The following is a 26,255-nucleotide window of genomic DNA, read 5'->3' on the forward strand; positions in this document are numbered from 1 at the left end:
TTTTATCAAAGTTGACATACTTCTAAATATAAAAATAATCTCAAGAAATGCCCATATATATTGAATCCTCAAAAATCCTAGGCAGATGTTCAGTTCTGAGAAATAAAACTAGGAAAGCCAAACTTTGGACTTTTTTGTTATAGCAAAGTTGCCCATGTGTTTTTAGAAGATGAGATGAAACACTTCTTGTCATTTAATCATCTTTGCAAGGCTGATGGTAAAGAAAGCACTGGGATGAGGCCATGAATTTTAAAGGAATAGGTTAAAAAAAATAGAAATTTCAAAGATGTAGTCTCATTTCATATTAATGTTTCTGGACAGAGGAATAGGAATTGTTTAAAGAAGTTGCACAGATGTCCTATGTTCAGTGCAAACATAATTAGGTCCAAAACATTACCAGTTCTCTAGATTCCCACATACCCAACCCTGAAGACTGGAATCAATCTATGAGCACCTTCTCTCTCCCACACCTACTGAATCGAGGCAGCAAGTGATTTTATCTAACCCTATTGTTTACTCTCCCTGCCACTACCCTAATGCCAGGCATATTTCTACTTGAACTACCATAGTTCCACAGAACACTACCAAATGAAGCTTCCTAAGGCACTAACCTGGTGGTCGATTATTGCAGTACTGGCAGCGAATTGTTTAGGCTTCCTTGTATGTATGCCCTGGAGTAATCATCTCCCACCCTGGCTCTGGGCTTTGCTCTGTGACTTGCTTTGGGCTATGGGATACTAGTAAACATGAAGCAAGCTGACACTTTAAAAGTGGTTGCACATGTAGACTTGTCCTCTCCTACTACATGTTCAGAATCTTGCAACTTATCTGTATCTGAATAAAAACAGGCTAACCTGCTCATCAATGAGCAACATGGTGCTCAGTTACGTCCATTGCCCCAACTGATAGACAGATTGCCATCCCAGACAAACCAGTCCACCTGTCCCCTCCACCCAATCCATGTACCACCTCACTGAAGAACTTCCCAGTTGACCCACAGACTTGTGAACAATTAAAAAATAGTGGTTGTTTTAAGCCACCAAGTGTGGGGTGGTTTGTAATGCAATAGTGGATAACTAATATACTCATCACTCACTCATAAAAGGAAATCAACTTCTAACGAAACAAAACTTTACACCTGCCAATCAATGCTTTTGGTACTCTGGTTCCATTCCAGCTTTCTAAAACTCTCCCAAAGCTCCTCAAGACTACTCCATATTTCAGTCTTGCTGACTTTGTTAAGGGCAGTCAACATTGTGTAAAAGTAATGAATGCTGATGAAATTGTATAAAGGCCATCTAAAACACCCAATGTGAACTTCCTTGTTGTGAAGTTTGCCAATATTCTTTTCTGCAGAAGATCTCAACAGAAAATCACTAATAAGCTGACGTAGATACATTTTTATTGTATCTAAATATGTTTTCAGCCCCACAAATTAAAACACAAAAACAAGGCCTTTTGCTTTGTGCTCAACTGTTTTCCTTTCTTTTTATAATCATGATTTTCAGAGCCTAAATGAAATGGAGAAAAAATATTCCCCTTTCTCTGTCAGGGTCTTGCACTGAAACCCTGTCCACAGTAACCATAACATTAAATAAAGCTCTGTTTATATGACCATAAGTAACTCATGGAATTTTAACTCAGGCTAATACTGTAATTCAAATGAAAAGAGATGAATCTTCACATTTTTATTCTTTCCCCAGATATATTTGGGAAAGAAATGACAAAAATCTGGAAACATTTTCTAAGCCAAATTTGGGGTTTTGTTCTAAACCAAGTTTTTATTAACAAAAGCAGTTTTTATCTGTTTATAGTAACTGTATTTTTTTACACAATGAACTATATGCTCCTCAAAGTTAGTTCAATTACAAAGGGGGAATTCCCTCTATTCAATATATTATTTTTATCAAAACTAAATATTTAAAGTATGACACTTAACATATTAGCAACTATCAATCTCACTAACATCTATCTAGCAGAAAAATACTCCTGGAAACAGGTTCAGAGGTTCCATATTTAACATAATTATTTAGGTTTTTCAGCTACTCTAGAATGTATATATCATTCGTACATTTATTCTGTAGAAAAATATGCTTTAATTCTGTGAATTTCAAAAATACTACATATGCAATGACTGTAAGGACCATCTTTTCTTTTCTAAAATATATTTTTATTGATTTCAGAGAGAGGAAGGGAGAGGGAGAGACAGAAACATCATTGATGAGATAGTCATTGATCCACTGCCTCCTGCACGCCCCCTACTGGGGACTGAGGCCAAAACCTGGGTACATGCCCTGACTGGGAGTCAAACCTCCATCTCCTGGATCATAGGTCAATGCTTACTCACTGAGCCATGCCGGCCAGGAAGGACCATCTTTTCAATATATACTATAGAAATCTGATGTTATTCAATGCGTAAGTACATTAAGTCTCTCCTTGCATCTCACTCAAAACACTGTAGTATCATTTGCAAAAACTTTACAGTGCTATTTTTTTTAACATCTGCACATTACTTTCACAAGTATTGCTGTAAAGTAAGTGGAAATTAATGAAAGAACCATGATCCTTCAAGCTCTCCTCAGAATTATATAATTTACTAAGTGAAACTGATTATAAGATATATATATGTCAAAAAAGAAAAAGAAAAAAGATGAATAAAAGAAAGAAGAGTGTAGAAAAATAACACCTTACCACTGTCGCCACATAAGAGTGATGTTTAAATTCTACCATCTTGACTTTCAATTAATATAAAATAACACGTGAAGGAGAAGGTACATTGATCTTTCATGACGAAACCCAATCCAACAATTTTAACAAAAGCCAAACCTTGACTAAAATAAATGGCAACCAGACTCATAGCAAGACAATTTGACCTGTGGCATAGGCAAATCGAAGAAGTTTGTGAAATTTAAACTATCAGACACTTTTCAGGTCTGGGAAACCACAGCTTATACCCAGGATGCTGTTTGGGACCTTCAAAGCAATATTGCCCCAGTGAATAAATCACACGTGAAAACCCTATACTACAGCATTCTTTGTATAACGTTCCTTTTCAAGAAGTATTCCCCTTCCCAGGGTGTGCCCCTTTCAGGTCTCAGATACTTTTCCATATGGGAAATATAATGCAGTAAAGCTTCCTTCCATCTGGTGCCTTGAAAAACATTTATGAAGAGGTTTTACTGTACATCTTTGATAATCCCGATACTCCAGACATCTCTTTGTCAAAGTTACCCTAAAATGTGAACTTCAGAAATCATAATTTATATTAACAGCCTGGATCCAGGTGTAAGGTAGAACGGAGAGAAAAGAGAAGACAAAGCAGATGGTGTTGTCAGGCAGCCCTTCTTATTGTGCGGCCAAATCTGAGACTATATTCCGCAAGAAGAACCTACTGGCACCAGACTATCAAATTCTTAAATTACACACATATTATTTATGTGGCAAATAAGCAATCAGGTGAACTAAAATTCTGTGTACTAAGTGAAGAAAACTAACAAAGGGAATACAGACTAATTCCAAATTTGATGTTATTATTTTAATATAATTAAAATAATTATACTTATATTTTATATATTATAATTTAATATAAAACACCTACATTTTAATTGACCCAATTACTCCCCAAGTGGCTTGGCAATAGTAATTCCATGGGGATTTTCTTGTTCTAAGTGAGTGAATTCATAGGTAGCTTTTGCAAAATGATCCGGATGGGGCTCAAAACAATACTTGAATTCTCACTAAAAAGGAATTTTAAAATAAGTTTTTATTAACTTGTCAAAACATTTATGAGCTAATGAATTGGAAGAAAACACCTCTTTGCTACCTAACTCTGTGATCTAATAAATAGGTGGGTTTTCTCTGACAAACAGCAAAATCTCAATAATTCAAACTGAAATAAATGCTTTTAATTCAAAAAGTGGGGGCTGGGTTGAAAATTAATTTTGTTTAGTCAGTCATTTAATTGCAGAGTTTGAATTAAAAGCACAACCAAGACAGCTAAGATATCTTTAAAATTCTTTAAAGCATTAACTTTTCAAGTAAGTTGGAAATATGTCCAAACAAGCTATTTACATATAATTCGTTATTGCTCTAATTATAGGTCATGCCTATATGTTTATTAGAAAATGTACACTCATTACTTCTGCTTTCCTTTAGCTTAAATGGAGCCCCTACGTCCACCAAACTGAGAGCTATAAAGAGAAGCACGGAGTTTGTCTCTTTACCATCTGAATATAGCAGCCTCAAGTAAAAATGTGTTCAAAGAATACATTGTCCTGAACCCTCAAAATAGAAAAAAATAAACACAATGTAAAGAAAATTTGTCACTTAATGGGATGTTAAAAAAGGAATGATCAAATCTGAAACAAAGACTGTACATTAAATAACAAGAATACACTAAATTATAAATCTTAAGTTAATAAAATATGTAATGTATAATTAATTCCCATTCACTGCCTCTATAACTTGCCTATAAGTCTTCTGGATTTACCTCCCCAAAGTTTTAACCAGGTGTCTCAATTCATTTTTCTTTAATTAAAATTAATATGCATAGCAAAAAAAATTTTTTTCTTTCTGTATCTGACCCTCTTACCATACAACTTATTCAACATGTTTTTATTTTGTAACTCAAAGATACAACCCAGAGTTGAAATTCTCAAACCTGCAGGAGAGGTTTATAGAAGCAAAGTCTTTGCATATAAAAATTTTGTTTCAGGAGAATACTAAAATTTTACATAAGGGGAATTCATTGCTAGAAAAATTTCTATATGTATTGTATTGCTAGTAAGATTTCTATATGTGTATGTACTGAAAATGATAAAATCATTATTTAAACATTATATGCCTCTTATTTCATTAACCCAGACTGACTTACTCATTAACTTAAATGCTAGTGTTTTGTCATATGAAAATATGCATATTATGATCAGGTACATGAGTACATAGGTCTTTTTATAAAATTAAAATAGAGCAAAGAACCTGCTCCCAACAAACACCAAAAATTATCTAAAACTTTGATTTAGAGTAAACCAACTATTTTTCAAATCCTTAAAATAATTTTTTTATAGATGGTTTTTCAATGGTTTTATTTTAGAGGGCTATCCTTATCAGTCACAAGCATAATGGACTACAAAAGAAAGGCATAAGCAACGGTAGCTAATGGCCTTGCTTAATTAAAATGTAAAAGTTCATCATCTTAAATTCCATTTATATGATTTTAAAGGAGGCTTTAGTAAGTCACTCTCTTGACAAGAGCATTCAGATGGCAGAGAAGGCTACAAAGACCTTAATGACATTTACACCCCTAATAAGAGCTGTTCACACTTCATGGTTTTTCCTTGTTATTGCTCAGGACAGACACTAGCACCTCATTGAAAGATCAGTGCTGCAGGGGAAAAAAGGCCCCTTGAGACATCTCAGACTTGAGGAAAAGCACTAAATCAGGTGATGCTACATAGATGACATGTCTGATTCTCAGGGATTCTTACTCACCCTATAGCCATGGATTTGAGGCAGTTAACACATAGCCAATCAAAACCCTCCCCCACTCCCAGAAGAGCAGGGCCATCCTCTTCTGCAGCAGGCATATTGAAGGCTAGGGAGAAAGAAATAAACTCCTTTCAGGTGCCCTAGGTCTGGCAGGATCCAAATGTCTTGTACTGATCTCAGTTAATCTCCATTGATGTGAGGCTGAATGAATAAAACACTGACCTTTTCACCTAAGAGACCACAATTTGAATCCAATGTAAAGTCACCAGAGGATCAATGGACAGAGGCACTCATAATTTCAAAGCAATAAAGCACTGCAAAAAAGGGAAAGGGGAAAAAAAGTTTTTTTGTTGTTTTTTTTTAACCATGGTTTTGGCCAGATTCAACCGGGTTTCCCTGGCTCAGCTATTATGAATTGGATCTCTGATTCAGAATTGAAAAGCTCCCAGCACTGCCCCTATGGATCTCAAAATCTGGCACAAGCCCATGGCTACTGCAAGGCAGACATTCCCTCACATGTCAATACGTGGAAAAGCAATCCCTGCTGGTGATGGAATGATGGCTGACTCAATGGAATATACTCAGCATGAACTCTAATTCTGGCAGAGATGACAGGACACAGAGACAAGTAGCTCTTAATTACTCTTTCAAGAGGAATTTAAGTGTATTTTGTTGCTAATTTAAAATTTCAAAACATGTCTGTATACTGTAAAAAGAAGCAAATGAATGAACCAACTTAAGGTGCTTCCCTGGCGACCTAATTTTGTATCTTATCAACACACCATAAAATAAACAGGCTTAATATTAATAGGTACTCTAGAGACAGAAACCTATGGGATAGATACTCTATAGTTTAAATGTCAATTTCTCTGAAGCCTGGCCTTAACCTGATCATAAGCCAATGTTTTCAGTGGTCTGTGTTCCAAACATTCTACTATTTATTCCACTAAGGAATCTGAAGGGGGGTGGGGGGATGCCTGTAGTGCATAGTACTCCTTCAGAATTGTATCCCAGAGAGAGTGCAGTGTGCACCAGAATTTGAATTACCACATTTACTCAACTGCTATTTTTGAAACCAAAAAAGAAAAATCACAGCAGAAAAAGCATATTAAAATAAAAATAGAAAATACAGTAACCACATTACTCATACTAACTAGAAAGCTGCCTCAGACACTGTTATTATGGCTCTGTTAAAGAGAGAAAATTACATGAGAACAAGGAAACCAGGTTAAAAAGCATTTCCTTACAGAAAGGACCTTTAGTTCTCAAAGTCTCAGAAAAAAATGCTTTCCTGGGGGGTTTGGTAAGAAATTCATAGTAACCTAAACATGAGCTCTGGACAGAAAATGCAGACCAACCAACATCTCGTTCTCTTATTTTGGGATTTTATGTATTATTGTCCATTGTAGTCACTGCTAGACATTCTACTGTTGAAAAGCAAAACTATCACTGTCCAAGCTACTCTCCAAGTCCCCCATCCCAAGTCTACCTTGACTGAGAAAGAAAGAGACAGAGAGACAGAGAGAGGACATGGCAGGTCACTGAATTGCCAACAACAAATGAAAACACTTCCTAGATAGCAACTGTACCTTACCTCAGGGGTGTAGGTTTCTAAAACAATTACTCATGATGTCACTGGCCAGTGATCTGCCTTTTTAAGTTTGAAAGTTATAAGCAACAAATGCCAGGTCTGTGAACCAACAGAATCACTAGTCATGACCCTTTAACAGGGATGGTGATGCAAAATATCAGGGGAATCAAAAAGGGCTTCTGATCCATGGGCTCAGGCCTGGCTTCCCCACACTCACCAACACTACAGTTCAGTGCTATGCACCTAAATGAAATGCAACTCTCCCCCATAAACTTGTTCACACCTCTTCCTAACATAGCATTCTTCCTGTTCGGAAAAATGTTTGTTCCATCCTTTCTACTATGTAACAATATCTTTCTTCTTCCTTGAGAATCTCCTCTTTCAACAGGTCTTCCTGGAGTAATTCAATTTGGCAGTGGTCACTTAAATTCTACTAGTGGAATGTCTTGGCCTGCATTCCATTTTCCAATTGCTGCTAGCATTATTTATATGGCTATTGTATATAAATCAAAAAAGGAATCTTTATTTATGTTTGTCCCACCTGTATGGATTTAGCAAAAGCTTCCAAAAACCCACACAGATCCTCATCCTACTTTCTACTTTTCACAGCCCTTCATGAATTCACAGACAAGTATTTGAAATGCAGGTCACTCAAAAGAAACAGATGGTAGACTAGGGCTGGGTCTTGAGAGACTCCCATGATTCTTTGTTACAGTCATAACATACTTCAGTTCCTGTGTGAGCCCCTCTCACCTTCTACCGACTCCTTCTGTCAGTAGACAGAAGTGGGGGAAATATTAGAAGAGGACTCAATGGTTCAAATATAATATATAGAGAAATAGAAAATCACAAAGCTTTTGTTGCTCTAGAATCTTAAGGGTTGTGGTGGGTGGGAGGACTGGAAAATCGCTCTACTTAAAGAACCAGCATTTACTGAGCTCATCTATGAATTTAAGAAATTATTTCTCTTTATCCTCAAAATTCCATTAAGAAGGTATCATCAGGAAAATGAGGCTCACTGAAATTATGTACTTTTTGCAAGGCTAGAGAGCTAATTGGTGGTAGAATTGAGGTCTAAACCCAAAGCTCAGGAGCTTTCCACTTTAAATTCAACAAGGAGTATGTCAGAGTCTTGGTCTAGAGATGATATGGTTTAATCAGTGCCATCACAGAGAACATCCATTTCAAGTAAATCTGAACTGGTTTTATGAAATGGCGAATGGCCAGAGAGCTGTGGGCTCATTTCTGTTCCTCCTGGGAAATACAAAATCCTCTCTTCATGTCCCATAGACACAAATCCCATTCTAGCAGTCACTGCATTCCATCCTGGAATTTGGAGAGCTATTTACTTCTATTTTGCAAGGGAAAAAGGAGGAATATTTTTATTTGAACTCTGAGCACAAAACATCAAGCTATGTCCTTGGATATAAGGTGTTTGTTTTCATTGCTGTTCAAACAGTTACAGCTTTGGCAAGGGATTCAAAACCCCTGTATTCCACTTCCAGCTTTGACCCTGCCTGAGGCCTTCAGCCATGATAACTTTAAAACCAGGGATAACAGTCTCAGAAAATATCTCTCTAATAGGGAGGTTAGGAGGATTGCTGGGATAATGTCTATAGAGTAGTCCAAGCACTCTGGAAACAGACACTATAAATACAGCACATTGCCCGGAACCATCTACCTTTTGTATATCCCTGACAAAGACCAGAGGCTCTTGACCATTCATACCTGTGATCCTTCTCTTCTGAAAAAGATTCACATGCTGTTGACATGAGGACACAATGCAAAAACTCCTCACATCATGGTGGTGATAATGCAATCTTTAGTTGAGTCAAATAATCCCTCTTCTATGTCAATGCTATGGTCATCTGTGCATTTTTATAGTTTTGATCATGCAACTTGCATGATTTGTTTATAGTTGCTTTGCCCATTTGTGTGAGAGGTTCCCGGGAGATCTTCTGTTTAACTCAGCACACAGCAATCAATAAAACTGGCTATTTCAAGGACTATCCAAGTCTGCTCTGGAATTTCCTAAAAATCTGTGAGGTCAGATAATGCCCATTAAAAAAGGTAGCCTATTTTAAATAATTTTACTTTATGCAATGGGGTGAAAGCCGAGATACTCTAGTAAGTTTAATAAATTCATCAAGTACTCATTCATTCTATGCCAGGTGCTTGGAAGAGTTACTAAAATAGAGAACTGCAAGGGAAATAAAATTATTGTCATATATGCAACGAGTCAAAACTTAAAAAATAACACATATGCATACTTGCTCACAATGTAATATTGCCTAATACTAATGAGTGTCCTGTGGGCTAATTACTGCACTAAGTACTTCATAAATATAATTTCATTTAACACTTACAAATGAAACCCAGGTTCGAACATGTTAAATGACCTATCATAGGTAACAGAGCTATTAAAAAGTGAAACCAGGATTCATACCCAAGTGTGTCCCACTCCAAAATCCAAAGTCTTTGTCACTATTCCCTCCTGCCGATTATTTGTAATAAAGCATGTACTAAGTACATATGTGTTTGTCTGTGTACATATGCATATGTATATGCACATATGTATTATTTATTTACAACTGAATAGATATCCTTTTGCCTGCCTGGTTGGGAAGGTACTCTATTCTAAGAGACAAGGTAAAATATAAAGCATTAGGATTTAGGGCAGCTTTATACACAAAGGTCTACAATGTCCATGTTAGTCTGTAATAGTCAATATCATTATCATGTTTTTCATCATCATGATAAATGTTAATAGTTAACATTTACTGGATACTTAGCAAGTGACACTACTAAATGCTTTATGTGCGTACAGGTAAGGGAACTGAGGCTTAGGTGGATACAAATATGGACCTATTTTCACATATCTAGTAAGAACTGAAGCCAGGATTCAAATCCATTAACCTGCCTCAAGCACACTAATCTGCTGCTCTAAGCCTTCCTGGCCAACTGTATAAAAAGGAAGCAAAATTATGGATATTCCACCACACCTGACTGGGGCCCCTGAGCCATGTTCATCCTCTGTGCTGCACAGGTAGAGCTCGGCCGGTCTGGCATTATGTCCTAGCTGCCCTCAGTCAGCTGGCTCCATTTAGACAGAAGCTCTGATCAGGGACATGTGGGGAGATGTCACCCACGCTAGTTTCCAGCCTGGTCCATGAAAGCCTCCCACGAAGAACCTCTACCCTCTCTCAGGTCTGCCACCTAGATGAGGAAGCTGAGGCCCCAGAGAATGGAAGAGCCATAAAATGGCAGAGGCCCTATACAACCTCTCCTCAAATCAACTCTGGGAGGAAAGCATTCACCAACCAGGAATACTGACTGGTCTGGATGAGACGGAGAAACAAACTCCTACTGGTCAGGCCACTAGCATTTACTTACTAAAACAACTAGCATTTATCCTAATGATATTAACTAGAGCCTCCAATGGATTTCCTATCTTTTTCTAAGCATTCAACATCTGCAGAGGAACAGGTTTGGCACCTAATATTTCCCTGCAGTAACTGGTCTGAGTTAGATTTATGCATAGATGTAAGTGAAAAATACCAACCTGAGAATGAGTTTACAACATGCTTTCATCTATATTACTTCATTCTTTGCCATTCAAAAGCAAGAGAGGTATAAGGGGCTATCTCAATTTTAAAGATGAAGAAACTATAGGTGAGAATGGCAAATTTTTCCATATTCACATATGTAATCTGACAGTACTGGGACTTTAGCCCAATTTTCTCATCAATATCTAGTTCTTCCTTTCCCATTAAACTTGATATCCTCTTATGGACCCAGAAAAGAGTTACTTCATCTCTGTTCCACCCCCTGCATATGATATAGCTGAAATCATATTAATTAGGTAAAAAAGTAAAAAAATTTAAAACCTTAGTGGTTTTTTTTCACAATTACAAAAGGCATGGATACCTGGAACGATAAGTCAAAGAGCATAATTCACAATGAAGCATTAATGATAAGTATCATATCTAGAGAAAAAGTTTCACTCATGGAAATGAGATAGCAAAGGTAACCTGAAACAAGACAGGATATCAAGAAATAGCTGAGAAAAATAACATAAACGGAGAACCGGTTTCATCTTACGCTGCCTATGGTCAGGCGATTTGATCCACCAAAACCATACCACTTTCATGCTATAAGATTCTTGTTCTGGAAAGACAGCTTGGGAGTCTCAAAAACACAAAAAGAAAAAACATCTAAACACTGCCCATAGAGTCAGAGACCCAAGTTCAAATCAGATTTCAAAATTTCCTCCCTCAACATTCAGTAAGCCCTACTATGTTCCAGGCTGGGTGCTGAGTGGTAGGCTACAGTGATGAACAAGAGATATGTGGTTCTCATCCTCAGGAAGCCTACAGTACATCAGCTGTGCCAATTAACAGCTTCTGTGACCATAGGGAAGTCACTTAACCTCTTTGAGCTTAAACTACTCCAAATGTTAATTGACTGGAAATTCAAAAAGCTAACTAAAATGTGAACTTGTTCCACAAAGGGCTGTTTAAATACAAGTGTTTGCTTAATATTGATGTTTTTCTACCACATGGCTACCACAAAACACTTATTCTATACAGACCACTAGCAACGGGGTGTGGGAGCCTTGATTCTCTTCTTACTGCCCTCGCCAGCCCAGCTGCAGTCACAGAATTGAGTCCCCAGGAAGCCTGAAGAAAGACTAAGGGCCCTTGGACCAACGGGAGTTACTGAATATCCCATGAGTTCCATAGTGAAACATTAAGCTACATCAGGTTAAGCAGGTTTCTTTACCCATTCATTTAATAAATATTTATTGAGTACCTTGACTTTGCAGTGTTCCCTAGTGAGGAAGCCAGGGGAAAAAACAAACATTTTAACAGCTGATTTAATTGATTAATTTTAATTTGGATTAGAGCTTAAGGGAAACAGAGTCTTCAGAAAGAGCCACACTAGAAAATACCTGCATTGGTTAAGCTGGACAGAAAAGGTCTCTAAGGATAAGTGGGGCTTTGGCTGACACTTAAAAGACAAGAAATTGCCCATGCAGAGAGAGACGTAGGGGAGCCCAGGCAGAAGAAACTGTGCACACAAACACACCTAGTTGAAGAAGAGCTGAGCATGTTCGGGAATTGAGGACTTCTTATGAGCTTGACAGAAAAAGGCTATTTATAAGTGGGAAAGGTTAGTGGACTCTACTTACCTAACTCACAAACCACCTTCTCCAGAGTGTCCCAGAGCCTTCATAACGCTAATGTTACCAAGAGGCTCTAACAGAAGGATCCAGGGTGTGCTTCATCCCTTCTAAAGTCAAATCTCTGGACGACCAATGTCCCCCAAATACTCCGGGACATGCTCTTCTAAAGTGCCTATTGTTCTATTAGTTCTGATTGTTTCAAGACACAGGTGATTTGAAATGTGCATCACTACTCATTCGCTCACAAGGCTGCTGATGCCTCAGCTAATTATTCAGTGTCTGATATGGTTCTCTGAATTCTGGCAGGATTCATTTGCAAAGGAGGAGATTTCCATGCATAGGCTAGTGTATGAGCCCAGGAAAGTCAGTTACAAATTGAAACTGAACAGAGACTGTGAAAACTTGATTTTTAAATGATTAAACTCAACAATGATAATCGCCTATATTTTTATATCCTAGGTCAAAGATAAAGAAAATGAGAAAGAACAGGACACTGCTTTCATTCATCATCAATAAATGTACCATGAGATACAGGCCTGAAATAAGAATTATTCCTTAGCAGGAGGAAAAAAACTTTTTCCTTTATATTTAGATTTTAGCATCTAATTGTATATTTCTTTTACTGCTACGCTGTGGAAAAATGCTTCAAACTTATCTCATTTTTCCTGTACTTTAATAACGAATACTTTAATTGGTACATAGGAGAATACTGGGCTGTCTACCTTTAAGATACTCCTGGGATCTTAAACCACTGTAGTCTAAGTTATACTATGCACTTTATACCCAGCCGGTTAGCAAATTAATTATAAAGATAATCATGTAAGTGAAAAGTAATTTTTATCAAAAGAATACAGGATTCTTGAAAGATATTGCCAGTCTTTTAAATGAATCTGTGGCATCACTATCATAACCCTTTTTCTTTAAATAACCATTTCATACATGCTTGCAAATGATGCCTGCGAATGGCCTGATCCTTTGTTTCCCCACATCCAAAACCAAAAATTCAAAATCAGATTAGACACATGCTATTCTTCCACATTCAAAACTATCTTTGAAACTAGGAGTAGCTGTGTATTCATAAGGGATGTAGGTCTGAGCCCAGAGAGAGTTAAATTAATACCCTGGCTTCACCAGTTCAACTCCCCGTACATCTTCATTTTCCTAGTAACACAATCTATAGCCAACTGCTAACCAAGTCAATATGTGGTAAGACTAACAGCCACCCTAACTTGACTTGATAATTATTCTCCTTTAACTGACATAATATTCAATATACTGTTGTTGAGAGCAATAATGCGAAAACTGATGCCTCGAGGGCTACAAGACAATTGAGTTTTAGCTAGATAAAATGACTTGTACACTGATAGTGCATTATAGGGTTCCACAACCTTTGGATGCACATTTTATAGTCTACTTGTACAAAAATGTTATATATAATTATATTCAAAGTCACTTGTGCATACTTTATTATTACTACATATAATTTTAAAAATATTGATCAATAATCAAATAACACTGTTTTAGAGGAAAAGGGTTTATTTCTATAGTCTAGCTCTTGTTTTGGGGGGATTTATTATTTTTTAAATGAGCATTTTCTCACTACACAAGTGATAACAGTTTTGTGTCCTTTGACTTCTTGCTTTTCTACTAAATCAAGAACTGTTTTCTCCAAGGAATAAGTAGGTAATAAATGCTGAATAACAAAAAGCATCATTTAAATAAAATCTATATTACATCAATTCTATCAATAAACAAGACAGAAACTAAACCTAGTGCTCCTCTAATGTAAAAATCATCTGTGATTTTCTCAAAATATCAATTCTAGACTGAATGGAGAAATAGATTATATTAAATTTGAGGCTTTGTAAAAAATGCATATTAAATTAATGAAAATTAATAACTTAAATATAACAATAAATGACAGTGTTCTTTATATACACTATTTCACCCCAAAGGAAGAGACTTGGTAAATGGTTAGTTTGTGGTTTTGCTGAATTTCTTTGTCATGTTAATTTATCTTGGAATTTTATATCTTTAAAACCTGATCCATCATACAAAAAGAAATATCGAGACCATTTTCTATGCGTGCCTTAGAGCAATGTTGAAATTTGGGGGGGAGGAAGTAATTAACATCTACATAATGATTTCAAGTAAAACAAACAAACCAAAAAAACAGGCACTGGTCAAGACAGAACATTAGGACCACACCACAGAACATCCGGAAGGTTCTGTATTTACTGACAAAAAATGCTGCAGTAAACTGGGTTAAGATGGCAAAGAATCATAGTCATCCAAATACCTATTTGTTTGGACAAAAAGACACCATGAATATGCTCCACATATTTTAGGCAAACATATACCCATAGAACTGAACTACAGCACTGATGAAAAAAACAAAAAGCATCGAAGTGGAAGCAATAAAGACAATACTAGACTGGGGCAGAATACTTTAGGTTTCAAATAAAGGAAAAAGTGCTTAACCAAGCTAACAGTCCCATTCAAAAATCTGCAAGAGGTTTGTTCCTTCATGTACAATAAAATCCATCCAAAATGGACATTAATAATCATGTTGTGGAAATGTCTGCAGAAAGATGCCCGCATGCATCTTGAGGCCAGTATGATCAGGGCTTCCTCCACGCTTTAGTTTTCCTGGCCCTTTCCTCCTAGATCTTGTGCCCCCTCAGGTCCCCTGACCACCCAGGCCTTAACTTTCCACTCATCCCACTGAAATGTCCCCATCCTGAGGCAAATGAGCGAATGCCTGCGAAAGTCTTCTATAAACCAAAAATGTAATATATAATTATTCCTATTATCATCATCTTCAGAAGGTCAAATCTTCTGTGCCTTCCAAGTTGACATCTCACTAAACTAAACCATAATTCTCTGCTAACTAAAGCAGTCATGGGAGCAAAAAGGTATTCCACCTCCCCTCTTTCTCTAAGTCCACTGTTTTCCCTCCCCTGCTCTCCTGCCCCCGCTAACACGTGGAGGTACCACACAGGAGAATGACAGGAAAGTGTGTGTTTTCATGCCAGGTTAAAGCAAGGGGAGGCTTGAAGTCCCCCACTCGTCACATACCAAGCTGGGAGCCAAGACCCTGCACACAACACAAGGTAATTCGGGGAATAAACAGGCCGGCAGAGGCAAAATCAATTTTTTTTTGAAGGGGTCAATTCTCCTGGTATTATCCCCATAAGAAATTTCAAAAATCACTTCAGAGTCTACCTTTTCCAACTGTGCTCTCCTTTGGCAGGAGGGAGTACTTCTTCATCATCCAGTGTAGTCTTTTTGGATCCTGGGGTCTCCCAACATGCTGTTTTCAACATTTACCCTTCAAGGGTCGTAGGAAGACAGATGGCCACAAAAACATTTCAGAGGCAAGGTACACAATGCAAAACCACTCATAACATACTGCAAAATATGACGAAAAGGGGCAGGGAGGTTGTGGGGGAGGGAGGTGGAGGATGCGGCCTCCTGGACAAGTTTTAAGACCCTTACCAGATCGGAAGTGCCACTGACACAAAGAAGGGGCTCAGACAGGAAGAACAGGTACTATGAAGGCCAAATCTATAACCATATCTGCATGTTTTGGAGTGTGAAGGTTGATTGGTTATAAAAGCAGGGAATTTACAGAGGTTTCAGTTCTTCCTTTGATTTGGATGAAGAAGCAATAATTAGTTAGGATGCACAGACAACCAATAAAACACCAAACCTACAAAACAAGTCCTACTAAACCCAGATGAAATGTAATCTCAGATTTCCACACATCCATCACCCACCCCAAGGAGTCTCCCTCAACCCCCCCAATTTAGTAGGGCTTCAAGCAAGACTTGCTGGAGAAGCCAGGACCCTCATGTTGCCGGGAGAGAGAGCTGGATTCAAAAAGATGCAAACAAAGCAACACTAGGCAACAGGCCACTTTTTCCTTCCTAATATACACCACAGAAGCCTGCTGCTGGCCTGCTAGGACATCATCCTTCTTTCCAATTCCCTGGCAAGCCTGCTGAAAGGACCGTTTTAACCAGAAGAGGGTGTGCCTGCCTGGGATTGGGAGGGCCAGGAAGGAGACCAGGTTTGCTTGCCAAGGGCTCTCACCCAACCCCTCCTAGAGCTGGCCACAGACACCAGCTTCAGCGTCCTCCCCCTACCTGAAGGATGTACCCCCGAACGTAGTCCCGCAGCGTCCAGCCCAGGCCATGCAGGATGTGTAGCACCTCCTCCTGCTTCAGGACACTGAAGAGCCGGTCCAGCAGGATCTTTAGCCGCACGGGCACCGCTTGTGTCCCATAGAGCATCAGGCTGCTGATGTCAAACACCACGTTGGACTGCACGATCTCCACTTGCGTGGGGTGGTACAGGTGCTGGGTGCTGAGCTTATCCAAGGCTGCGGTGGTCCCACCAAGGTTCCAGAGGTTGATGGGTACAAAGAGACAGAGAGAGAGGACAGAAACAGACAAAGCAGAAACAAGTTACTGGAATTTATCAGGGCTCCACTTCTAAGGATGCATGATAACCACAGTTGTTTAAGCAAGAGTTTGCAATGTAAATAGCTCTCTTCCCACCTCCTCCCTGTTTTGTTTATAAATTGCAGACTGCAGAGGAAAGCAAGCAAACACAAAACACATTCAACTTTCAGAAAGAGAGCCACTGAGGATGTTTCTAAATGACTGTGGCTGACTCTAAAAACCAGGCTAATTAATTTGCTAATTGAACTGTGGTTCAACCCAAGTTATCATGGTGTCCTCCCACCCCCCACCAAAGAAAAAACAAACAATTCCCACCTCAAGCCTTTTAAAAATAAGATTCATCCCTTATGAAACCTGAATGTTTTAAAGAGGAAGAGAAGCATGTTCTTCAGACTACAGGGGTCTAAAAGGCCTAACTCAGAAGAAATAAGGAAAGCAGACATCTAAGTGGAGGGCTCTCAGGTTAAATCTGTGAAGGGAGATTATCCCGAGACTTAATTCTCCCAATTTTACCTCTTGCTGTTCACCTGTTAGATTTAGTTTCATGTTCACTGGCATGTTCTATAGAAGTTATTCAGAAGAAACAAACAAAAAAGAAAAGAAAACGAGAAATTCAAGCCATAATTTAGTCACCTTTTAAACAGCTCTGACCAGGGTTTAATGACAGATAAAAATGGGGAAAAAGTGACTAAAATCAACGTTTGAGGATTTCTGTGTATTTCAGTTGTGTTATCTCAGTACAGAAACTAAGAATGACCATTCTCAGAGTAGACACTTTTCATGAAACTAGTATTTCAACAATTAGGCCTTTTTCTCCTCAAATCTAAGAAATTATCTCTCTCGCCTTGATCTTAAAGCCAAGATAAGATCATACATTCTAGTCCCCACCCTTATCTGAGTTACTGGGAACCCTACTGCAGATAATGTAATTATATTTTCCCTCAGTTTCTCTAAAGTGAACAATTAAGATTAACGTTGTCTCATGTACACGGCTCAAAGACGTGCTGCAAAGATTAATGAATTCATCAATGAGAGAGGCTTTGAACTCCTTGAGAGAACACAAAAGCATTAGATCGACTCTAAGAATTATACACACATGACCTTCTAGGGATTAAAACAGATAAACACCTGAGCCTGAAAGATGGCCAGCTAATCTCATGAGTGAGGACAGTGGCTATCAGACAACAACATCCAGCCTCAAATCCTAACTATACCTGAGAGTACAGTACCCAACGTTTTTGCAAGTTCTAAACCCCTGCCTGGCCTTTCTCACCACTCTTCCTACCACCTTAGCCCATCATGGTATGTACTGTACTGTACATGTGCACTCTAAGCAACTCTTATTTTAATATACCAGTATTTCTGCATATTAATGCAGGTATTTAAAAGTGCATGCACACACACGGTTTTCAGTTATTTCAAATGTATTTTTTCAGGGCTCCTCCTCCTCTCCCGTTTCCTCCTGACTTGTGGTCACTAGAGAGTTCATGTACTCTTGATAAATTGCTTTCTTACATCCATAGTGTAAAGGCCCTTATCATTTACCCGCCGGCTTCATTCAACACATTTACTCCCAGGAATACTTTGTCAAAGAGTTCGGGTTTTCTCATACTTCATTTCTTGCAGCCGATTTGTCTGATCTTTCCTATTCTAGTGGTTAAGTCAACTTTGAATAAATAGCCTTAAAAATTAATTTAACGTTTGAGAAAGATAAGGGATTCACAAGCCAAGGGACTGAAGTCTTCTCTCAGTCCACAGGGCATTTAGACTGCAAGAATGCAGGAAAGAAGTATTATTATCCCTGTTCTTCAAGTACAGCTTAACTACTCAGCCTGCTGATGAGTGGCTGCTGTGCTTACAGAATTCAGTGACCAGGTCAGGGAAAACCTGCTCTTCCTCCAGTTCTCTTCCACCAGCCTTCCTGGCCCAGATTAATTACTTCTTCACAAAATACGCTGCTAATACCACAACAAATATGAAATTGAGAGGGTTCAGTAGGGGGAACAAAATGACACCAAATCCTGATTTTTGTCCATGTGTTTGGACCTTGTACCCATGTACTAAGTATACGTAGGTGTGTGTACCAATGTGTTCAAGGGTTAGGTGGAAAGCTGACATATCAGCCCTCTCCCTCCCACTCCTTAAAAATGGCTGACAGTTTTTAGAAGATAAAAAAGACTAAACTGTTGAGGGTAGCGAAACAAAGGGAAATTGTTCAGAAAATTGAAAGAGAACAGATGGAATAGGTATGGCAAAAACATTTCCCTAGATATACTTCTGAGAACATCAGAGAGTGAGAGTATTATAAGGACATTACCTGATTCTTCTTCATAAGTATGGCATATGTCAAGAAGTGGGATTTCTGTGATAAGCCACAGAAACATAGAGCACAGGTCAATAACTTTTTCTGTAAAGGACCAGATAGTAAATATTTTTACTGCTTGTGGGCCATACGTTCTTTTTCCCAACTAATCACCTCTGCTGTTATGAAAGCAGGTGAGACTGAAACTAATGGGCATGTCTGTGTTCCAATAAAACTTTATTTTCACAAACAGGCACTTGGCCACATTGAGCTCTGATATGCAAGGGTGGACCAGATGTTTTTTTAAAATTCAATAACAGATAAGGAAAAAGTCCTAAGAGTGTGATTTAAGCAGCAATTACCTAGGAGATAAGCCATAGAGGAAGGCTTGAAAAATATTACACTGCCCAGCTTGCAGATGTCAACTGTAAATTTCAGCATAACTGTATCATCCACCATTATGATCCATCAAATTTCCTGACTGTATCAAAATTTTCTGCTTTATAGTTGCCCGATCATACTGAGTCACCAAGTTGTCAACAACTTTTGGGGATGTCTCCTTTGTGAACACAGATTAAGTGATGATTTTTTGATTGTCATTAATATTGAGAACTGGACTTCTACCTAATGTCATGATCTTCCTACATCTGAATGTGGAGGATTCAAGTCTAGATCTTAGTAGGGTTAGGAATATGAGTTGGGCCAATGGGATGAAGGAAAATTAGGGCAAGAATTTTTTTCAATGGCATGGAGTGGGAAAAGACAGTCACCTGCTTTATACTCTATGGGCCTAACCACCTGCTAAATTGTCCTACCACCTGCTAAATTGTCCTATACCACTGGTATTGCCAAAATTCCATTTTCAAATAAAATCTTAACTGGAAATGGGTATAAAGACATAAAAAAGTGAAGCTACTCTTGGTGAAACTAGAGTGAGCATGGATTAGAGAACCTGCAATCATCTGTTATTCTCCTCTTCCCTTCAACTTGTTTAAGCATCTCAACTGGAACCCTAGAGTTCCCAGAAGCACAGTTTGAAAACATTTTCTACACGATAAGATGGAATGAATTGTTTTACCTGTTTTGCATCTACTCCACTCCATTCTAGTAACAGAAACTGAATTTCTCTTTGGGGAACCACTTTTCCCCTATTTTATAAAACAGGATATTCCTTAAGCCAGGCCTGGAAAACCAGTACATCCCAGTCCCTGAGCCACAGCAACTCATTCAAGAATGGGCAAATGATCTAATCAGAACAGTGGGATTGGGCAAGTGACCTAATCAGAGCAGTGGGATTGAATCCAGAACTTCAGTTAGAAATAGTGAGAAATTTTTCTCTTTCCTCAAAATTTGAAGCTGGTAAATATGCTCGAGAACAAAAGTCAAATGGAAGACAGCTGGGATGCAAGGTGGTCTGAGAAAGGCCAGGTACTGCCAACGTTGCTTGATCCAGAAGATACGGACATGGTCGTTTTTGAGGCTGGTACTTTACCTGGAATTTTCAAGTAATAAAGCCAACAAACTATCTTTCTTTTCATGTCTCTTTGAAGTAGGATTCTGTAACTTGTGTCTAAAAGAGCCTTGACTAAGACAACTACCTTTGGGGTACTTTTCCAGCTTGATACCATGTAATTTCAAAGCAGTTGCTAGTGGTTCAATAAAAGGTATGTTAGTTCCAGGCCAAAAGCAATTTCTCCAATGACTTAAAAATTTCATATCTTACACAAATTTATAAAGAGTGATGAATGCCATCAACATTAATAAAGAAAAATAATTGCAGGGGAGTAAAGGAAATAACCCTTTAAGTACTAACTAAAAGTCAGGCATCTTCCTAAGGTGTTACAATGATCTCATTTTATCCTTTTAAAAAATTAAAAACACACATTATTACTATTATTGCCTATTCGGAGAGCAAAGGCTCAACCAGGTTAAGTAACTAGTCTATGGCCACTTAGTTATTTCTCCCAAGAAGATTCTCTTTCTACCACATGCTCAGATAAACAGTCAATAAGAAACTCTGGGAACTTGAAAATCTTCATCATGTTAGAAGTCCCTAACTCCCAGCAATCTGGGCTTCTTGCCCATCACTCTGCTGAAGCAAGCATTTCAAAGGTCACCAACACCTGCCTTACTATGAAATCCAATAGCTTTTCTCCTTCATTATTTTCCATGATCTCTCCATAGCAGCTGACCTTATTGATCACCCCTCCTCCTAAATGCTCTTCTCCTTCACTCATGCATACATTCATTTATTCACCAGCACTTAACTTATCACGGAGGTAGGTGTCGCATGCAGATGCAAAAGTAATTTATGTTGTGGCCTCCACCTTCAAAGGTAGACAGATGCAAGCAATATAAGTGCTATAAAAAAGATTTGATAAAGTAGTGTAGGACACAGAAGAGAAGGCAATTCAGCTGGGATGGCATTGTCTTATACAATAATTAGGAACTTACAAATGACATAGGAAGGGAGCTAAGGTAAGATGGAACTAAGGTAAGGTTCTTAAACATGTGCACCAGAATCAGCTGAAGAACTTGTTAAAACACGGGTTGCTGGGCCACCCCCACCCCCCACTTCCTAGAGTTTCTGATTCATTGGTCTGGGGTGGGGAACAAGGATATGCATTTCTAACAAATCTCCAAAGGATGCTGATGCTGCTTGGCCAGGAGCAGCAATTTAAGAGCCAATGAACTAATGGCATGTGTGCAAGAGAACTGATATCCAAAGAATGTGTAACTCTTGAGCCAAAATAGTTAGCGATAAGTATAAAAAGTCAGATGAGCCAACTGTAAGGAACCTTCATTCTGAAGGCTAAAACCTATAGAAAGCTTACAAGTTACTACTTAATAGGATAGAGAAAACATTAAACATTTTATAAGATGAAAGTGAGTTATAATTTTAGATGTAAAACTCTGACAAGTGTCCCAAAGTTTAATTAAAGCAATGGTTGTCAGCTTTGGGGGTATGGCACATGTTCAGTGGTGACAGCCACTGACTATGGTGCTGAATAAACCTCAGCCACAGAGCTACAACCCCCTAAAGAAGAGACGAGAGGGAGATGGTCATACTTAGGTTGAAAAATCGCCACAGATGATTCTGATAGAAGCCATACACATGCCACACTGAAAATGTCAGAGAAAGAGTTGGGGCAGGGATGGATAGGAGTCATATGAACAGAATAGAAAATTTTTGCAATACTCCACTGGGGGAAGCCTTAATTCACTGGACTTCAAACTATGATATGCCTAAACCTGTGATATGTGAAGGCCTTCCAAAAAGCATGGAGACATAGGGACTCAATTTCTAGATCCTGCAACCTATATTTACCCTTTTCCTAAAATTTATCCACTTGGGAACAGGCCTGCATACCCATGCACATTATCCATTCCTATTTCTCCTCTGAAAATAGTACTCTGCCTTCTTTATGAAATAAAGGTAGAGTCTGACTTGACTTACAGGATACACTCACTGGCCCAGGGTGTAAAACTCTCCTGGGTGTCAATGTAATTGATGATTTTAATTGCTGCATGAAAGCTTCCTTTAATGATTAGTAGAAGTACCAAGAACTTGCAAAAGGGCCCTTTTTCCTTGACTATACATGGACAATTAAAGAGCACAGAGAACCTAACACTTGGGTCTGTGTTGGAAGATCCAGAATTCAAATGAAATGGAAAATGGGACAATGAAAATGCACTCACCTGGTGCATTCCTGTCTATTTTAACACTGTCTATTTAATATTCTTTAATAAATATCCTGTGAGAGCAAAACAAAAATCTTCAAAACTGAAAATGGCTCCCCTTTACCCCAGTCCCACATACTCTAAGGTAGGCCATGCTTTTCAATTCCTCATAACACTCATCCCTATGGGGTGCCATCCCCTGGGAAGAAAAGCCCCTGAGGGCATGTAAGTGATGCCTATTCTCAAATTCAGTTGGAATATTTTCCTGCACCTAAAAACTTTATAAGATACCAAATAGAACCTGTGGATAGAAATTTTGTATGATTTCTTGCAGAAAGTGTATTTATCATTTGATAAGTTACAACCCATTTAATCAAACATCAAAATATTTTAGTCATAATTAATCATCATTTTCAGCTTATGAAATTGCCCACATCCGATTAATAAACCTAAAATTAAAATAAATTATGATCTGAATACCAAAGCACTTAATTTTTAGCAAAAAATATAACTTCTTTCATGAAATACATTTTAAAAATTTGACCATAAGATCTAGCAAAATTAATAAATGTTTTTATATATGACCCTTATCTAATTTGTTCCTAAAGTATCAACAACAGATTGTGATAGAAAAATGGAACATTATCAAAGTAATACTGTGACTTCTAACATATTCCTCATTTCATTAAAACCTATGTACATTATATATTATAGTACATCATCACTAACTAATGAGAAATAACATTTCTACTGTAAAGCAAATAGATTAATTTTATTAGCTCCACCTTTTATCCTGGACTGTTTTAGTAATCTATGAAACACAGTCCACAATTTACTGATGCTGTTATCATTTTTCTCAAAATGTATGTTAATATTTATTTGAATTGAAATGTGAGTTTAATTTTTTCCAATTAAAATTAACTCAGATTTGGTAATTTGATCTGACCATAAGCACTAGTGGAAATTTTCATCAATTAAGATAGTTAAGTCCACAGTAATAATGAAAAGAATAATAGCCTGACTCAGCAGCTGAGCATTGACCTAGGATCCAGAAGATCATGGTTCAATTCCCGGTCAGGGTACATGCTCGGGTTTCGGGCTCCATCCCCAGTCGGGAGCATGCAGGAGGCAGCCAATCAATGACGCGCTCTCTCATCACTGATGTTTCAACTCTCTCTCTCCCTCTCCCTTCCTCTCTCTGAAATCAATAAAGATATATTTAAAATAAAAAATGACCTCAAGCAGTAATTTAAAGTTCCCAATGTTTAAAAAGTGCTTGCTGTCCCACAGACTAAGGACAGTTTCTACAGACAGACTCCAAGGGTTGTTCAAATCCCAGCTCTGCCACCTACTTGTTGTATGACCTTGGTGAGTTACTTAGCACATGAAAATGTTAGGATGGCTCATTTTTAAAAATCATTTGGCAGGCAAGCCAATAGCTGGAAGACTCCTACCTTAATTTCAAGGAGAAAGGAAAGGAGAATGCAGAATCAAGACCAAGCTAAGAAGTACAGGAGAAAAGTAGATGCTTGGAGCAAAGGTGGGGCAGGGTTATAGGATAAGTTTGGGGGACTGAAGGGGAAAACAACTAAGATGCAAGGGAAACATCAGGATTCCAGAGGAGCTGCCTGGCTGGATAATCTGCCTCTAGGAATCCAAGTACTGTACTTTGCAGGTAGTCCCTAACCTATACATTGAGTTCTACCCATGCTCCATGCCCTCAACTCCAAGCATGTTCTTGACCCCAATTGCTGTGAAAGGCAGGACCCAAAGAAACTAGGCCAAAATGCTTGAAACCATGCCCCCCTTTGGGGGGAGGGTGTGTGGTTCTAATTGGATATGTCATATGTACTCACTAAAAGAAAATGTTGTAAATTTAAGAAAAAGGAAAAAAGAAAGATAATCATCTATAATCCCACCACCCAAAAACGACTATTGTCCACATGTTGATGTCCTCGCATCTACTTTGTTCAATCCATAATTTTATATAATTGAGGTCACATTATGAATACAAATTTCTATCTTGTTGGTGTTGTCATTCTCACTGAACATACAGTAAGAACATTCAAAATTATCTCGGACTACTTAGTACCCATAAATTTTTACACTGAAGTTTCCTCTGGATCAATCCCTCGTTTCTGGCCTAACTTCTATCACTTTATACGGGTTTTTAGACTCTCATAACTTCATTACTGCAAGTGACTCTTGGCTGGCCTAATATAACCCTCAAGCCAGTCTTCTCAAAATACTGCTCAGAATGTCTCGCCTCTGCTCTAGGATTTCCAATGGTGCTGCCTCCCTGCCCCCAACAACAATACACAAAATCCTTAACTGGGTCAGAAGACCTTGGACAGATCGACTCACTTTCCATCCTAATAACTCTGACATAAGCCTTCTGTTCCAACCAAAATGAACTACCCACTGCCATTCAAACATTCCTAGCACTTTATTATTTGGTCTCTGAATGAATATTTCTAGGCCCTATACTAAGTTTTGGAGATTTAGTGAAGAACAAAACAGATATGATTCAGGCCCTCTGGAAGTGAACAGACTAATGAGGCTTTTTAAAAATATACATTAGCCTGGCCAGGAGTGGCTCAGCGGTTGACCATTGACCTGGGATCCAGGAGATCAGGGTTTGATTCCCAGTCAGGGCGCATGCCTAGGTTGCAGGCTAGCTGATCAATGACTCTCTCATCATTGATGTTTCTATCTCTCTCTCTCCCTCTCCCTTCCTCTCTCTGAAATCAATAAAGATATATTAAAAATAAATAAATAAATATAAATAAATATAAATATACATTAACACAGAGAATTACAAACTAGGTATGTGACATGAGAACATAATTTAAATGGGGTGGGCGTGGGGTGTTCCAGGCAAAGTCAGTTCTGCTAGAACATGAACAGGGAGAGATGAAGCTGGAGAGACAGGCAGGGTTTCATCTTGCTGAACTACATTTATCAGGTTTTTAAAATTTTCAATGCTGTTCCTCAAGTGTCTTTCCTATTCCTTATTTACCTTTTTGACTACCCTTTTTTTTTTTAGCTTCTATTCAAATTCTGTTTTGTTTTTCCATGAAGGCTGAACAGGTCCCCTCATCTGAGAGCAAACTGTCTCAACAATCATGGCACTTATGTGTGCCAACCACATGCTGCCCATTTACTGGGTCACTTAAGTGCCTATTTACTAACAAGAGCTTGATGTTAAACAGCAACCCTATCTGAAACATAATTACTCAAGGTGTTTAGCCCTCACAGTGTTGAATGAATGAACACAGTGAAGTGTACAAAGAATAGGAAAAGGCCATTAAGTATTTGCACTGAAGAGTTAAATGTATGATTCCACTATCCCAACAAATTCTTATTTTCACCCATGTCCCTTTCTCAACCCTCTCAAAGCTTTGTGCTTTGTGCTCCTCCAGAAAACAGTGGGGGTAGGTAATTAAGGCAGTTTAGGGAGTGAGTTGGGGCTGCTAGCCAGGCAGGAATTCTGTCCAAACTTTGCATAATTTATTCCCTTTCCTGCCACTTCAAGCATTTTTT

At 38.3% G+C, this 26,255-nt stretch overlaps 1 protein-coding gene across 19 annotated transcripts in view; it reads right to left on the bottom strand.

The window, feature by feature from the left end:
* BNC2 (basonuclin zinc finger protein 2) overlaps window positions 1–26,255 on the bottom strand; it is a 402,482-nt gene that overhangs the window by 100,684 nt on the left and 275,543 nt on the right. For all 19 annotated transcript variants that reach the window (XM_081151990.1, XM_081151987.1, XM_081151986.1 and 16 more), the window contains one exon: window positions 16,412–16,647. In XM_081151990.1, coding sequence (XP_081008116.1) covers window positions 16,412–16,647 — 236 coding nt within the window. The remainder of the gene's footprint in view (window positions 1–16,411; window positions 16,648–26,255) is intronic.

The sequence above is a fragment of the Miniopterus schreibersii genome (genome assembly GCF_964146895.1).
Source record: "Miniopterus schreibersii genome assembly, chromosome: 11".
NCBI lineage: Eukaryota > Metazoa > Chordata > Mammalia > Chiroptera > Miniopteridae > Miniopterus > Miniopterus schreibersii.